The 18,093-nt window shown below is 38.7% G+C and overlaps 1 protein-coding gene across 8 annotated transcripts in view; it reads right to left on the reverse strand.

Moving 5' to 3' along the window:
* Positions 1-18,093, reverse strand: part of Ric8b (RIC8 guanine nucleotide exchange factor B) — a 104,524-nt gene that overhangs the window by 78,981 nt on the left and 7,450 nt on the right. For all 8 annotated transcript variants that reach the window (XR_002477209.2, XR_002477208.2, XR_009589964.1 and 5 more), the window contains exon 2: positions 17,032-17,079. Coding sequence is in view for 4 of the 8 variants with exons in the window: in XM_021658559.2 (XP_021514234.1) it covers positions 17,032-17,079 (48 nt within the window). In the remaining 4 variants the exon portion in view is untranslated. The remainder of the gene's footprint in view (positions 1-17,031; positions 17,080-18,093) is intronic.

The following is an 18,093-nucleotide window of genomic DNA, read 5'->3' on the forward strand; positions in this document are numbered from 1 at the left end:
CCTGGACAATAAATAGAACAGCCTACTCGTGGAACTTGGCCAACATTCCAGCTTTTTGTCCCATGCCCCAAAATCAGCATCCTCAATGTCAGCCAGCCGAAGTAGCCAGAAAATTCTTCATCCATTACCCATTTATTATCAACAAACGTCTGCGATGTTAGGTCTATACCTGCTGTAGGGCTTGGCTGCCATATCCTTCTCTACACCTAGGGATGAGGCTTCTCTCCCACAGGCCCTCCATTATATAACCAGATATCTTGGTTCTGTCTTCCCTTTCTCCCCCTTGACCCCCACTTCCTGCCTTTTCTCTCTCTTCCCCTGCCCCCAGCACACACTCTCTTCCTGGCCCCTTCGCTGCTCCCAATAAACCTGCATTTATATAATATAGCTTCATCTCTCTAATAGCTCATTCAGTTTTATTTAATCTATCATTTAGTAGAACCAAGTGACTGCATGAAGACACTGGGGCAGGCCAGGGTTCCACCCAGATCATTTGACACCATTGCAATTCCTGCTGTAGATCAATGGCTGTACCACAGTATTTCTCACTTAGTAGCTAGTTATTATCTTGAGCACGTGATTCTATTCTTCCCCAGTGCCATGCTTTAATATAAAAGGCCCTAAATGACACCCTCTCCCAGCCTGGGAATGGCAGGGTTTCTTATGCATATGTAGGACTAAGATCAGCTTTGGCTTCAGCTGTGAAACAAGCAAGATAAGCTATGAAACAAACATTCAAATGTCTATTATGATCTGTAGGAGTATAGGAAAGGCTTCTAAAACTATTTTAAAAGCAAATTTCAAGTTTTAGACATAAAGATGTTAAAAACCTAACACATGAACCCAAAAGTGGCTTTCAGAAAACATTTCTGAAACATGTTACTTGGGTAAGTACCCACTCACAGCCCATTACCAGACCACAGAGAGATGAGGACAGAAGCTGAAACAGGTATAAAAGTTAAAAGCATTCACTTTGCAATCTCCACAGGAGGTTAACACTGCTGGGACAACTAAGAATATACTTATTTCTTTTAGTGATTAACTCTGATTGTATTTCACAAAAGTATTATTCTAAGGCAATTCAGGAGAAAATGAACCCACTAAAACACTCAGTTCTTTATCACAAATAATCTGTGAGCCATTCTCAGAGATAATTCATTTTATCTTTTGTTAAGTGTTTTTGTTTGTTTGTTTTATAAGACAGGGTTTCTCTGTATAGCCTATGGCTGTCCTGGACTCGCTCTGTAGGCCACACTAGCGTCAAATTCACAGCAATCCGCTGCCTCTGCCTCCTGAGTGCCGGGACTAAAGGTGTGCGTGCACCGCCACACCCGGCCTCTTTTGTAAGTTTTCTTCCGTTGTATAACAAAGGAACTAAAACCAACTAGTATCCAAAGAATAAAAATATAAAGCTTCACAAGTATGCTGATCTAGATTTTCATTATTAGGCACTGAGATAGAAATGGAGAGTTGTTCAGTTGTCCACCAATGAATCCATCTTCCCTTTCTTAGGTAGTAACCCATAGCTGCTTGGCTATACCAATTGGCTAGTTTAGAGACTATGTCACTGAGCTCCTGTCAATGCAGTGTCGTTAAGATCTATCTAAGATGGTGGCTTCACCTCCTCCTCTTTCTTGTTCCTATCTACAGACAACCTAGAAATGGCTGCCCAGTCTAGGCCATTTTTAAGACTCTAAGATTTTGCTTAGACAGTAAAGTATGACCAACAACTTGGAAGGAAATGGGGCCCTCCTGTATAAATTCTTGGAGCAGAGCAATTAGTAGGCCTAGATGGTCACCTCTGAACTCGAAGAGTATAAGGTAACACTGAAATTCCTTAAACCACTTCTATCTTGGTTATCAATTTAAATGTGTTTATTTTTTTTATTACATTTAGTTATAACTTGAACAGAACACACGTTTGAAATATGGGCGTCATGCATGCCCTTTCCATAAGCTGCTATGCTACCAGTTTGTATGCGATGGATGCTAGGGTCTACTGCAGAATCTAAGCAGCTAATCTTTCTGTTTAATACCAAAAGACAAGCTAGTTTTACCACGGCTAGTTTGTACATTCATTTGTTCCTCTTGTAATTAAAATAAATAAATAAATAAATAAATTTAAAAAGAAAAAAATAATTCCCTAAGTGTCTCTTTTATGAATCCCAGGTGGTGTGGCAGAAACAATACAATGGTAAAGATCTCAGGGGTTAGTGTCAAATGGAGAGTTACAAGGAAATATAAGCTACGCTAGTGTGGTAAGTGCTCTCACAGATCTAAGCCAGAACCTTCTTCTATTATTGATAATTTTAATTAGAAGAAAAAAATTTTTTTTTGTTTTGGAAGGCTGTTTTGTGTTGCAGGATACTTACTTTCATTTTTGGTCTCTACAGGATGTTAACAGCACCAACACTGCTACCAAGTCATCATAATTGGCAAATGTCTCCAAAGGAAGAAAATCGGCTCCCCTCATTGAGAAATACTGATCAGCCACCTAGCTCATATTCTGAGTATGTAGAATTTTCAAAGCATTGTGTGTGTGTGTGTGTGAGGGGGGGGAGAAGGTTAAAAAGGCAAAAATCTGATGCTGAATAGATCACAGGCTAATGGAGAAAGCAGAAAATAAATAAACATGACTAAAATATTATGAAAAATCATAATGGAAGCAGCCAAGATGCTTTGCCAAGTAACTGAAGAAACATTAGCTTGGGTGATGCTTAAGGCAAGTTCTGACTGTGAGAAACTGCTAAACACACAGAGTAGCAGAAAGCAGCACGGGCAGAGCCAGGTACATCTGAGGTGTTAAAAGCCCATGTGGTAAGAGTAGTAGCAGCTGCTGTGGATGAAACTGGAGGCAAGCAGGAACCGGGTCATGTGGAGCTTTACAGACTTAGCTCTACTGCTATGAAAAGTCACTAAAGAGTTTATGCAGAGAAGAGATAAACCCAATTAAAATGTAAAAACAAAACAAAAAAAAATCAACCTGGCTGTGCATGGAAAAGAAATCAGAAAAGAACAAACAGCTTCAGTTGTAGTGGTGACAGCAGATGACAGCACAGGGAAGAGACTGACAGGATGTGCTGAGAACATTTTTGGCTTAATCAACACATTTACAAAGACAGGAATGACTAGGGAAAGGGCAGGTTTGCAGAACTCTATGAGGTCACAGTAAACCTGAAATGCTTATAAAAATATCGAAGAGGAAGCTGGAGATAGGTGGGAGAGCCTTAAACAGCCAATGAAACTATGTGTCTATGTATGAGCAGGAGTACGTCAGTTATGACTGGATACTACACAGAGGAAAACAAAAAGAAAAGGCACAAGAGCCTTGGAAAATGCCAACAATATAACTGATCTTTAAGAGAAAATTTAGAAGTGTGGGTGTTGTGGGAGACAGAAGAAAGCATTTTATGGATGGACTACCCAACTGTTTCATATGCAGACAAAAAAAAGATCAATTAGACCAAGGATTTGGTGGTGCTAGATCTTGTGATAAGGGCTTTGATAACAGAAGTTTCTAATACATACCCAGAAGCAGGGAAAGTGGACAGGAGATAGCACTCAGGATACTGAAGAGCTGTGGTGGAAAGAGAAGGACTGTCTAGCTGGGAAACGAGGTCGTCCTTTTCCTTTGTGGAGACAGACTAAGCTGCATCTGTATGGCAACAGGGATGAAGAGTCTGGACTCAATCCAGAGGAAAATGAGGAGCATACAGTAGGGTGTTAAGTAGAATGATGAGATTTTTACTTTGGGAACAGCACTAACTTAATGTGAAAAATGGACACACAAAAGAAGAGGCAGGACCAGAAGCCCAGAGAGCAGTTACCAGGTTGTGCAGGAGCCCCAGTGAGAAATGACAGAGGTCTGAATGAAGACAGTAAAGATGAGATTGGGAAAGTACAGTGACAATTTTACTGATGTAGAATTGGATGAATGATTTGAAAAGGTGAAGGAGAAAGTGAAGCCAAAGAACCTCTCTGGTATCCAACTGGATAATTTAACTAATAGTATTCACTGAGGTAAGGACCTTTTTCCCTGAAGTTGGCAGCAAGAAGACAACACTACTGACGGCAGACTTTTCTCTGTCATAGTCCCACAGTGGTCACAACAAATAAAACACATGTAAGCTCAACAGCTTGCAAGCCCCCGTAACTGACCTTTTTAAAACTTGTATTCAACTACTAGTGTCACAATATCCTTGATACAGGCACAGTAACTTGTTAATACCTGTATGAGTCTCTCTGCCTTCTCATTTTCTTATTTCCCTTATTTATTGTGTCTTCTCAACTGATTACTTGCTAAATTATTCCTATCTTCAAAATAATGCCATCTTTTTCACCATCCCAAAGAAGGAAGTAATCTCTTATAGCTCGAAGTCCAGAGTATTTAATGTTTGCTGCTACAGAGCTGAATGCTTCTGGCCTCGGCCTGGATTTGTGGAGGCCTCTCTCCCGTCAACCCGGGGGGAGGCAGGTTCTGTGATGCACCTCTGCTCTCCCCAGGCAGGTCAGTACACTGTATATCTGCAAATATACACACAGATCATGCTGCCGTTCAAGCACCATGAGCTACCCAATATGGTGTCCCCAATACTTAACAGGTTGCTAACGTTCTAGGTCTCACTTCCAGCTGCCACTCCCGCCAGCTTTATGACCTCAGAGAATGGCAAGCTTCTTTAACTTCCTAATCTGTAAAGAGTACCTATTTTGTGGATTCTTGGGAGAATTAAAGGAGATGACACGTATGAGATACTTGTCATATACAAGAAATACAGTAATAATGGGTGTTCTTAACATTAAAAATTACTCTGAATTAAATTAGTCCAGTTAGGGGAAATAGGGATTTAATCCCCCCCCCCTTAAACACAGTTCTATACTTTTCACCTTTTGTTTGTTTGTTTGTTTTTAACATTTTTGCTATTCTTTTGTACTGGTAATGAAATAAGTTATATGTATAGTCTACTGCTTTCTTTTCAATGAACAAGGACTTTCCCCTTGCTATTTCCCCATCCTGACTATAGTGCTACATCATCTGTATTCACTAGAATCAACCAGTACCCCTAGAGTGACAAGTGTACATGGTCATCTTAAAATAGACCATGTACATTTATTTGGGGACATGGCCCCATGTCAGAATACTAGCACATCTTCTTGGACCACAATGATAATACAATACTGGGATGTTGGATGTGTATGTTAAATATGCATTACAAATTATAATACAAAAAGTCATATGAAGTTTTAAATTTTTAAAGAGGAGAGATGTCAAAGGAAGTTTTATCGTCAAGCAAAGTCCGTTGGATGATGCCTTTCTGGCTGTTCAAGGTTGTACCCACACTCTCCACCAGACGTCAGTGGATATATATTCCACAGGGTTCTAATTTTAGTTCTTAACTGGAACTGAAGGTCAGCCACCTGAATCTGATAGTTCTAAACTTTTGCCCTCTGCATACAGCAGTAAGCAAAAACAAGAAAGGAAGAGGAAGAATAGAAGAGATGGGAGGGAAGAAGAGATTGAGAAAGGAAGTGGGGGGGGAAGAAGGAGGGAAAGAAGGAAGTGAGACCAAGGGAAGTTATTACAGCAGTAATGGTAAATAACTTAGTAATTGATTGTCAGTTCTGTAAAGAGAACTATTCAAAAATTTTATTTTAAAAATACTAAACAGTAAAGGAACTGCTGCTAGAAGAGTAAAGCATACTTTTAATAAAGGTTACAGAAAAGGATTCTGGAGGTCCAACTTGAATATTTTTTTATTTAAAAAAAAAACAAGCTAAACAGATTTTCTAAATGAATACCTACTCATCTTAGGTTCATGTTTATTTACATCAATGTTATATTTATACATTTGAGAGTTTTTTTTTTCCTGTTTCCTATTATGGAAGACAAAATAACTCTCATTTTAATTTAATAGGTACTTGTCTCTGTGAATAAAGTTTTATTTCACTCTTAAATTCTATCTTCACCTTCCTTTCTTGGATGTGTTCGTTTTTCATCAGTATAGTCTTGCTGGCTAGGTTCTGTTTCTGTAAGAAACACTCAAGGATTCTGAGTAACAATCATGAAACTGTTTTGGCTCAAGTTTCTTTGCTAATCAGCAATCCTGAGAATATGACATGCTGTGCCTTCAAATGTTCCTTAACAGATGGTAAAGACAGCTTAGGTGTAAATGAAAACTTACAAATTATCAGCTGCCTTTTCTTTCCTGACTGAACGCAGAAATGCACATGTAAAAACATTTTCTTTTTAAACATAAGACCAGTCCACAATACTTCTCTTACTACTTAAATGTCTATTTTCCAAAACAAAAAACCCTTTTTCTCTATAGTGCATACACAAAATTTTAGTCTTGAAGAAAATTTAGGCTTTTAAGGTTAATACTGGCACAGAAATACCTTCATTTCTTGCGTGTCAGGATTCCCCAAATGAGAAAAAAGTTTTAAGAGAATTATTAAGTGAAAAAAATATCTATTTTTGGATTAGTGAGCAGTAAGAGACCATGACCCAAATAATTTATAATATTAGAGATTTAACATGTAAAATGAGTAAGTGCTAAGTAAGTGTCTTTTAATATATAACAAACTTATACATTAAAAAACTGACTAAATAATGCAAGGAATTCAGTAAGAGAAAACCACTTGTAAGTGTGTTATTATGCAGGAGAGAAACTATACTGAATAGCTGGAGGGAGGTAACAGAAGAGTTGTAAATCTCATGAACAGAACCAGAGAGGAACATGGAGAAACTACGAGAATCAATCCAAATGTGGAGCGGGGCTTGATGGCTGCAGGGTACCTCAGGGTCTTCATACAGGAAGAAATGTAGGGTGCCTTACTACAATGTGAGTTCTCTAAGGATGAGCCCAGTGATGACCACAAAGACAAGAAGAGGAACTGAAGACTTGCTCTGGCCCCAGCTCTTCCACACAAGTTGTGATTTTAGGTTAAAAACAAAACAACACAAAACTAAAAAAGCTATCTCCGGTTTGTATTCTTTTTTGGGCATAGTTAGAACCACTAGCAATGCCTAGTCCCTACGAGTTCTGTCAACTGCAGACATATAGATACTCCACTTTCCTTGACATACGAGCAAAATTTCTGAGAAATATAGAACTGAAGAATGGAACATTACACTTTCAGCAACAATAGAAAATTCTGATGTAGCTGAAAAACTCCGCAGCATACCTAAACTCTAGAGATAGTGTCCTCTCACGTGCAGCCAGTTCCTCATGGAATCATTCTCTCTGATGCCTCTCACTGCTGGGCATAAGCTCAGTTCAAAGTTCTGTCTATGCTCTGCATCAAATCTCAAATTCTGGAAAATAAGTATCTGTATAAGCCACACAATGGGTCAGTCTCGCCTGATAAGGAGTAACACGTGGGCTACGGAACCAGACAGCTTAGGTTTGAATTGTGGCCTACCACTTCACTAGCTTAGACTACTTTCTCTGTATGCCACTGTTTCCTGCAAAACAAGAAAAACCATAGTATGTGCCTTAAAGCTTTGTTGTGAGGGTTAAATGTGCACACAGGGCTTGTAAGAGTCGCAGGCATATAGTATACTGTTTCTATCAACACTTCTTTTTATGCCTTTGTATTGAACTATAATTCACACAAAGTCCACCCTGTTTAAAGGACACAACCCATTTGTTGTTCCAGCACATAGTCACACTTGTGCAGCCATCACCTCTATCTAATTTTAGAATACTTTCATCACTCCCAAAAGAAACTCAATACCCATTAGCAGTAAATCACAACTCTTCCTTTTCCCTAGTCCTAGGTCCCTGACAACCACTAATCTATTTTCTGTCACCAAGGTTCTGTTATCCAAGACACTGTACACTAACAGAAAGCATACAACATCTGTCTGTCCTTTTGTGTCTGGTTTCCTTCACTCAGGATGCTTTTCAACGTCCATTCACTGTTCACATGCATCAGTTACTTAATTTCTTTTTTTAACTGAATAATAGTCTCTTGTAGGAATATAACATATTTTGTTCATCATTTACATACTGATAGACATTTGGGTTCCTTCCTTTTTTTTTTTTTTTACTATTATGCAGCAAACCTGTGTGTATACACGGACTATGTACACATTTCTTTTTGTAACACAATCTTGAAACCTAGATGTTCAACTGGTATGCTAGAGAGTAACTCAGTTTAACTTGTGAGTAACTGCCAGATTATTTTCCTGACTGGCTGTAGCACTTCCTACAAGCAGTGTGTGAAAGCTTGGATATTTCCATATTCTTGACAATATTTGTTGTTATCTCTTGTTCTAGCCTAGCACAATATATATAGTATACTGTATACTGTTTATATATATAGTATAGTATACTGTTTCTACTAACACTTCTTGTTTGTTTGTTTGTTTGTTTTGTGGCACTTTTTATTTACCTCTTTCTTAACTAATGATGTCAATTTTTTACTTTGGGAACCTAAAACTTTGGCTCTCTGTTCATTAAATTCAGTTGTCTTCTGATTAAGAGTTCCTGTGGCTCGGTAGTTAAGAGCATTTGTTGCTCCTGCACAGGACCTGGGTTCAGTTTCTAGCTTACAATTACCCATAATTCTAGTTTCAGAGGATCTGATTTCCTCTTCTGACCTCCATGGGTACCAAGCATGTACATAGCACACATATACACATGCAGGCAAAACACTAATACACATTTCAAAAATTAAATAAAGCTTAAAAATTTTTAAAGAGTTTCCTGCATAGGTTAGGTAGAATTTTTACCAGATATGATTTTCAGATATATTATCTAATTCTGCAGATTATCTTTTTTTTTTCTTCCTGGTAGTATCTTCTAAAGCACAAATGTTTTTTTTGTTTTTTTAACTTCAACAGTGTCCAGCTTATCTGATTCTTCTTTTCTTTATGTTTTTGGTATCATCTGAGAGCATGGAGACTTCTGTTTTCCCCAGTAAGTTTCAAGTCTTTACCTCATAGATTTGGATCTTTGATCCATTAAGGTAAAGACCCTATCATTTACGCATGGTTATCTAGGTATTGTTTCATTTGTTAACAGCCACAGTCACTTTCATGCTAGCTCCCAGTCTTCACCACCAATGCGCAATTTGCCCGTTTTGAAGCTGCTGACTCTGCCTCCTACTCCTTTTTGAGACATGTAGTCAGGATGGACTCAGACTTTTGAAGTAGCCAAGGCTGGACCTAAGCCCCTTATCCTCTTGCCTCTCTACCTCCCATATGCCAGGATTACAAGCATACCCCACCATACCCAGCTCCATTTTCATTTTTTCTCCTCCATGATTCTTTTGGCTAGTCTGTGCCTGTTTTTATTTCAGAACTGGCCTGTCAGTTTCTAACAAGAAGCCACCTAGAATTTTAGACATGATTACACTAAATTGGTGAGCCAGTGGGAGGAAGACTGAAACTCTAGCATTTATTTAGATCTTCTTTACTCTTAGTGAAGTCTTATAATCATCAACGTCTAACTCTGAGTTATGTATATAAGTTATTTTAAGGCAGTGGTTCTCAACCTGTGGTTCAGGATCTCTTTGGTATCGAATGCCCCTTTCACCACTGGAAAACACTGATGTTTACATTATGATTCATACCAGTAGCAAAGTTACAGTTATGAAGTAGCAATGAAAATAATTTTATGGTTGGGGGCACCACAACATGAAGCACTGTATTAAAGGAATGCAGCATTAAGAAGGTTGAGACCACTGTTATTAGGCTTATTATATGTATCTTATTGGATAAGCTCCAGATTAATACTCATTTTCTGGAAAGTACAGCAATGTCATTCCTATACAATAGTTTTTAGGGTTTTTTTGTAATATTGTTATATATATTATATCTTCAAATGTCGCAAATCCAACAATAACTGTAATTACTACTTTCTATCATCTTTGAAAGAAGCCCTGTAAAGGAGAATACACATATATTTGTTTTATTGGTCTTATTTACTATCACTTCTGGTTCTTTTGATTTGTTCCTGTAGATTCCAGTTACCACCATCTGGAGTCACTTCAATACAATACAGCTTCATTCCCATTCACGTTTGTGCTAGTTTGGCAAAAAAAAATATATATATAAATAGTGTGTATATATATATAAATATATACACACTATTTGTTCACCATAAATTTACAGACATATACTGTTTCATACAGATGCTTTTAAAACTCACTAAAGGGTACCACATGATGGTTCAGCTGGTCAAAGCACTTGGAAATAAGCCTGTCAACTTGAATCAGATTCCCACAGTTCATGGAGGAAGGAGAAAACCAACCACTAAAAGCTAAAGACCAGGAGAAAATCTTGAAGACAGCAAGAGACAAGTAAGATGAGAAATGTAAATACTGTGTCTCTCCTGAGAGGACAGCCTCCCCAACTAGTAGCTGAAATGTTCTTTACTGAAGCTGTTTATTGGAGGCCTCTGTACACATATCATCAATTTCACTTTTCTTACTGAATCCCAGATTTTTTTTCTTCATTATATACTCTTGGGATTAGTTTAAAAAACAAAAAAACAACTTGTGTTTATTTTAAAAATAATTTTCATAGGTTTCATTGGTGTGACAGTCTATAAAGCTCCATGTATTATCATGGCTGGAAGATGAATGTACTGGCAGTTTAGATGAGAAAATATACCCCAAACTCCATAACATACGTTAAAGACACTATTCTTATCACCTCAGCCAGGTATCCTAAAAAATAACATAAAGATCACATATGGTGGGCCTGGGAGATGGCTCAATAAATAAATAAAAGCACTTGCTGGCAAGCCAGATGACCTGAGTTCTAGCCTGGAACCTACTAGAAAAGCTAAATGTACTAGAATGCATGATCAGTAAGCCCAGTGCTCCTACTGAGAAAAGAGAGGTGAAGACAGGAGGCTCAGCCAAAGCTGACAGTGCAGAACAGAAACGAGAAAGACCTTGTTTCCTAACAAGGTGGGGAGTGCAGCCACCACTTCGGCAATTTACTCTCTCTAGAGAGAGTACCACATCTCAAGTCTCTGATCTCCACACACAGTGTCATGTCCATTCCCATGTGTACATGTGAGCACATGGACATTGCACGCGCACACACAGTAATTTTTTAAAAGATCACATAAGAACTCTAAACTAGAAAAGCTTTTCTGTCTTTTTCCCATGATGTACCCCTTCAATTCCCTGGCAAAACATCTATAGTGAAAGGTGTAGTCTGGAATGAAACTTTAATTGTTTAATTTGAACTACAGCTAGGCATTCTTTCTGCCTAACAGTCAAGATCTGTGCTAAGCAGGAGCTTTAAAAAAAAAAAATCTGAGGTGTGCATCTGGTACTGTGTGTACATATTTCAATGGGCTTAAAAATATTTAATGTTACCATCCGTAGGGAGACGGGCACCCAAAACCTTGGACATGCTAGAAAACATTCTACAGCTGAGTTGTGAAGGAAGGAGAGAGGGAGAGAAAAAGGCAGGCAGGCACTAAAAGCCTTGGCTATGCTAGAAAGCATTCTACAATCCATCCCCAGCCTGATTATCTTTGAAGAGATTAATTTCAGAGTGAGCACTATATTTGTAGTAGGTACTTCTGTGTTTCCATAGGTAAAAGGCATCAAATAAATTTTGATTCAAATTTACAAGCATATTAAGCTTTTCTCTTTTAAGTAAAAATTAGAGTTTGACAATTTCTGCTGACCACAGTAAGAACCAAAGGCTTTCAGAACAAGCATATATGCTTCAAGCTATCCTCACAGTAGATTCAAAGCTAAGAATTAAAAACAATTCTGTCTTGGCAAACTCCTTGGAGTAATACACATATTTGCCACTCATTTTCTATAGCCACAGCAACAATCACCAGCCCCTGTATATCTGAAGCTGAGGATGCACCAAACCAAGAACCACAGAAAAACAGCCACCTTAGGAACCTAAGCTTAACACAGGTCTGTGCTAAGCAGGAGCTTTAAAAAGAAAAATCTGAGGTGTGCATTTGGTACTGTGTGTACATATTTCAATGGGCTTAAAAATATTTAATGTTACCATCCGTACACAGGACTACTGCAAAGCATGAGCTCACAGAGGCTCCAACATGATGGCTGCCCATCCAAGTCTAAAGGAAAATGAAGATCTGAATAACAAAATGGACTTTTGCGTTCATATACATTTATTTCACTATATAAACTGGCTTTGTAATTAATACTACTCTAATTTAATAAAGTAACCAAGGAAGTTCAATTTTAGAAAAAAATACACAGTTAAAAAAAGGAAAGCATTGCTTTATGTTTACATCCCCAATCACATTATCCTAAAATACCATTTTGTATTAAACTATGTTATTATATAATTATGTTCTTCAATCAGTGCAATCTATTATAATCTAAAAGTTTACCAAAAAAAAGCCTATTCCACAGCAGTAAGAGTCAAGTAGCAACGTTTAGATTTCCTTGCGCATTTTTCTGTGTTGTTCTTATCAGAATTACACAGCTGTGATTCCTCTTCAAATATACTTTTGTATCCTTCTTCCTCAGTGAACAACATTTTGAGTTTAATTTTGCAATTCTGATATATAACTAAAAGAATATAAAACACAAAACTGCACAATATGTTCTCGTCACAGGAATTCTAGTCTCCACTCAACTCCCGCGTTGCTTTCCCTCTTACTGACATTACTGTAGGTTCCTATTCAGCCGCACGCAGTGGGGGGAGGCACCCAAGATAAGCAATCCGTGCTTCTTGTCTCCTAAAGCACTCACAATTTCAGCTCTGCAGCTACCCTACGGCTTAGGAGAAATGATATGAAGTTATAAAAATATACCTGTAGGTAAGACACTGTTAGTGCTTATTCTTCTGAGGAAAAATGATCTTTTATATACAGTTATCACAGACAACTGAAGGTTTCCACAGGTTATATTCTTGGTTACAGGTCAAGGAGCTTCAAACATGTAACTCCTCTCCCCACTCCCAGAGCCCACATGCTAGGCCAACTGTGTCCCCTGAGCTACAATCCAGCCTTATTCATTTTATAACATACCTATTTTAACTTTTATTGAGTTACTCTTTACTGGTTTTTGAGAGAAGTTCTGTGTTAAAAACCAAAGAAAGAGTTTTCACTGTCTCAAGATGTGGGTTTCTGGACAATTCATAATTCGAGTTCCCCAACCCACACATTTGCATAATGCATTTGTGTATGTAATGCCAGGTAACCACAGTCTATCCTTTTAGGTGAAGGATGTAAAGCAGGAGCAGGTGCTTCCATCCAAATCTGCAATGATTCACACACACCTGTCACAATTTGCATCATATGCACAACCATTAGAATCACACCTGACTTTATTCCTAAGTGTGTATGTGCAAACACACACATACACACAAATCGCCTTGGCTAGCTCCCAACTTAAACTTGGTTCTTAAATAGACTCAAAGGTGATGAAATAAGAGATAAAACAAGGTATGGGATCATAATTTCAAGTATTCCAAAATATACTTCAAGAGATTAATGAGATAGGGCAACAGAGCAGTGAGCACTGACCAACTACACACAACGGAGCTTTTCTATGGGAAACGTCACCACATTCCAGCAGTGCAAGCATAAAGCCGGTTTCTCACTGTAAAATTCTCACCACACTTAATGGCACTAGAGGGGAGGAGCAAACCTTTTTTCCACAATCAGATCTAGAGCTCATTCATTTATCATCACATACAGAAAGTCAACATCATGACGTTTTTATTTTGGAAGGCACTCCCCCTTACACTATCCTAGGATGTCACAGAGACTCTTATATATCTATAGTATGGGTGGATTTTGGCGTTTTTTAGCACAGCACTGCACTTTAAGAAAGTGAAGGAGGTCTTGAATTGTTGTTACCAAGTAGTGCCTGACAAAAGCTCTTGACCAGTGGCCCCCAACCTTCCAAATCCAGCAACCCTTTACAGTTCTCTAGATGCATCTAGGACAGTACAAGGACAATGAGAGAAAGCGTACAGTAATTTGATTCCTTATATTTTCTTGCTGGGCTCCATGCAGAGATGGTCTACTGCTGTTAGCCTGGGGCTGTCCCACAGTTTCCCTATCCGTGTCTGAAAGGCACCACAGGCACCAAAGTGTCACTAATGGTTTTAACCCTTGGAGACTGAAATGATTTGTTTGCCAATGTTTTCTGTTAATGAAGCTTATCTAGCTAGGTCCCTAATGACACTTGTTTATAACGTATCTCCTATGAAGCAGATACCTACACACAAACTGAAGTAAACACTAGTGCAGAAGTTACTCTCTCCAGAGATTTAAAAGTAGCAGAGGGCAATCTCCACACCAACAGATTCAAACAATCTCTGGATCAAAACAATTAGGGAAAAAACTGTCTCTGCACTGAACACATAGGGATGTTTTCATCATTACTTACAATGCGGTGTAACTTTATATAGCATTCACATCACAACAGGCATTATAAATAATCTAGCAGTGACTTAAAATATATGGGAAGTTGTGTACTTATATGCAAATACTGGGAACATGAGGAAGTTGTGTATCTGGGGGGCTGCATGTGAATCAGAGGAATGCTGCTGGAATCAAACCCATAGAGAATGGTTAAAATATGTCACATTTTCTACTTCCCTACAGAAAACACACATGTATAATTAACATAGGAAAATTCTCCTCCCACAATCATTCATGAGGCAAAGCATTTGGATTTAGCTTTGTCTGCACATTGTGCATGTGCATACATGTACAGCAGTTTTAAGTACGCGTGTGTATGCATGTATCCTGCAGTCTCTCTTTTTCCAGTGCAGGCATTACACATGTCACTGGGCCGGGAATTTTTCCATTGGTTCTATGGACTGAACTCCAGTCCTGAGTGTGAAGGAAGCAGTTCACTGACTGGGTGATCTCTCCTGCTCTTAATGTACTTATTATGATGAAGAGAAGTACTACCAAAGATTCCACAGTTTGACCCCTAATATAGTACAAATGTTACAGGTGGAGGACGGGCTCTCCCAATCAAATTCACAGTAGCTGCCTTCTTAGCTTGAATTCCTATCATGAGTCTGTCATTCAATACGCTCTGCTTTAATACCTTACTTGGTTTTTTTCAATAACACATAATAGAATTTTTCTCTTTTCACTACCTCATAGTACTCTATTTTGTCTATGGGCCATTGTTTCTTCCCAATATACCTAACTGGTTGTTTCCAATCTTTTGCTGTTCAAGTATGTTTTGACAAAAAAAAAATTTGCTCGCTTGGGTTCAATCTAAACAAAACAGATCTCTAAAAGTGACATACTGTGATCAACAGACAAAAGTCATCTTAATTTTAATAGCTAAGTACTAGTTTCTCCTCCATAGATATTATGCCATTTTGTATGAGTACATATTACCTGAAGATCACCTACAGATATACACAGGCTTGGTGTCTACTCCCAGCTTCTGATGCAATAGTTAACAGCTGTTCCTAAGAAGGCGAGTTTTTAAAGCTACCCAAAAAGCACATTCATTCAATAAATCTCTACTCCAAAAGGTATATCTTGTCTTATTCACACTGCTCAAATCCAGAAGCAAGCCTTCTTTATACTCCATGGCATTCATTTAATAGACTTCCTGAGTATCACTATGTGCTCAGCACTGCAGATGTGACAAAGAGAGATGAGTAACAATACCCATCAGCAGCAGTCCTCAGGGTTTTAATGAGGAGGAGTTAACAAGATAAAAAGGAGAGGAGGTAAATTAGAAAAATAGAAGAGAGGAAATAAAGAGTGTGTCTGTAGGGGTAACTGTAAACATTTAAAACTACAACACAAAACACAAGGGAAATAGAAAAAACAGGCTGAGAAGTATGCAGAGATCAGATCACTGACACTACTATGTCATTCTGCCAGCATAGGAAGTCATGGAAATATATAAGGCTAAGAAAGACACGACTAGACTGCTGTCTTAGATTTATGGACAAGCAACTAGAACCACATGTCACTAGAAAGTGAAAGGAGGACAGCTCAAGAACTAAAGAAGTACTTGGTGGTGGCAGAGCGGTGGCGGCGGCACACACCTTTAATCCCAGCACTTGGGAGGCAGAAGCAGGCAGATCTCTGAGTTTGAGGCTAGACTGGTGTACAGAGCAAGTTTTAGGACAGCCATGGCTACAAAGAGAAACCCTGCCTTATAACAATAAACAAAATAAAAACAAACAAAATACTAAAGTGTAATCCAGATGGAGGTCTGAATATGGAGAATAAACCTTAGGAGGGAAAGAGAAGCAGGCACAGATACTGGATGTAGAGAGGAAAATGGGTATATGTAAGGTTACCAATCCATTACTGGCATCTAAGACTCTGATACTGCATCCTGACTCAGCCATACTCTTATCTGTTCCTGGAATCTGTGATGCTGGGTTAGAGGTAGAGAATCCAGAAATACAATAGGCAGGAATGGCTTATCCTCATTAACAGGATGCTTTTACCCACCAAGTAATGCAGCTATAGGCAATGGCAACAGGCAAGCATACATTAAATAGTCAAAGTCTGATGCACCCTCTCTTGTAATAACCCCTTCATGTGTGAATCTCTTGCTTCCATTCTCCTCTGTGATTATGAAGCTAGTGGCCTAGACAAGTGTAACAACATAAGTGAATCCGGTGCTGAAAAGAACACGTGGCTGAGGGGATGGCAGCAGGAAAAGCTTAGCCCAGCCTTACGTGAGCCTGGCACTTTGCTCAGCCTAGAAATCTGCCACCTATCAGGGCAACGTTTTAGCAGTAAGAAAATCTACTGAGGGCTGGAGAAATGTTCAGCCATTAAAGGCTAGGCTCACAACCAAAAATATAAGAAAATCTAGTGATAGTCTCATCTGAACCAGTCCTCCGCTTATGTAAACCCAGGGTGCTCTGTGGAATGAATAGAAAGGGTTGCATGTAACCCATCCGAAACAAAACCTCTTTCCTCTCAGGATGCCGGAAAAACTGAACTGAAACCAAAAACTAACTAACAACCACCAGATGAAAACAAGTCCATTGCTTAAACCACCCAGGAGTAACACACACACACACACACACACACACACACACACACACACACACAGAAACCTTACCTTTCTTTTATCTTCATCTGTTGATTCAAATTTGAAAGTAGCCCTATGCTAAAGGGGGAAAAAAAGAAATATTGTCATTTTAATATATATATTTTAAAGATATTTAAACAAAAGCTATAAACTAGTTTTCATATAAAATATTGCTCTCATCTCAATATTCTTATTAAATTAAAGCAGACATGTAAAAAGCCACATGAAAAGACTATGGCAGAAATAGTGGGAGAAGAGAGAGTTAAGACAGCAATTACCCAAAAAGAGGGGGAATGCTTAGCATGAGGCACTGGACATCTGAGCTGGACTTGGAGGATAACAAGGAGTTTGCTGTACATGTGTGAACCTTTGTGATATGATGCCGGCAGCTCTGAGAGACTGAAAAATGGGACACATATTAGGGGATGGCACCTGAATGAAGATGAGAATGGAAACAGACTAGACAGAGAGTTGGAAAGGCTTTTCAGTGTGCGGGGGTTTTCTTTTTTGCATTCCCTAAGAAATCATCAGAGAAACTGCAGAGAAAGACAATACTTTGGAAAAGAGGCTCCCTCACTTATTAGTTATGACTTCAATCAAATAAATTGTGCCTGGGTTCCCCCTGTGAAAATGAAGTAATGCTCCGCTCAGAGGGGACAGTGAGGGTTCCAATAGCTATGGCACATAAAACACCTCACTACCTGGCAAGTGGCAAACAGTATATATTAGGATGCTGCTGCTGATGATGATGATATTAAGGAAAAATTAACTGGAAGGGCAGAGAGTGTCATATGAAATGACTGGCCAAAGTGTACACTTTCCACTTTGTAGCTGAGCAGAGGAGAATGGATAGAGTAACTGGCTTGTTTGCATAAGGAGTGGTGGTCACAAAACCATGAGCACAGAATTATGATTTTCTCATACACATTTTACCAGAAGCAAGTGCTCTCCTGAATCCCACCTAAAGGTCTCCTCAGGCAAACCAACGAGCCATTCCTCTGTTCTCTCTACTACTTTTTGTGTTTATCTCACTGTCCATACTGACCAGCAGGACTGACAACCCACCACAAAATAAGGACATTAAATGTGAAC

Source organism: Meriones unguiculatus, chromosome 2 (assembly GCF_030254825.1).
Source record: "Meriones unguiculatus strain TT.TT164.6M chromosome 2, Bangor_MerUng_6.1, whole genome shotgun sequence".
Classification (NCBI taxonomy): domain Eukaryota; kingdom Metazoa; phylum Chordata; class Mammalia; order Rodentia; family Muridae; genus Meriones; species Meriones unguiculatus.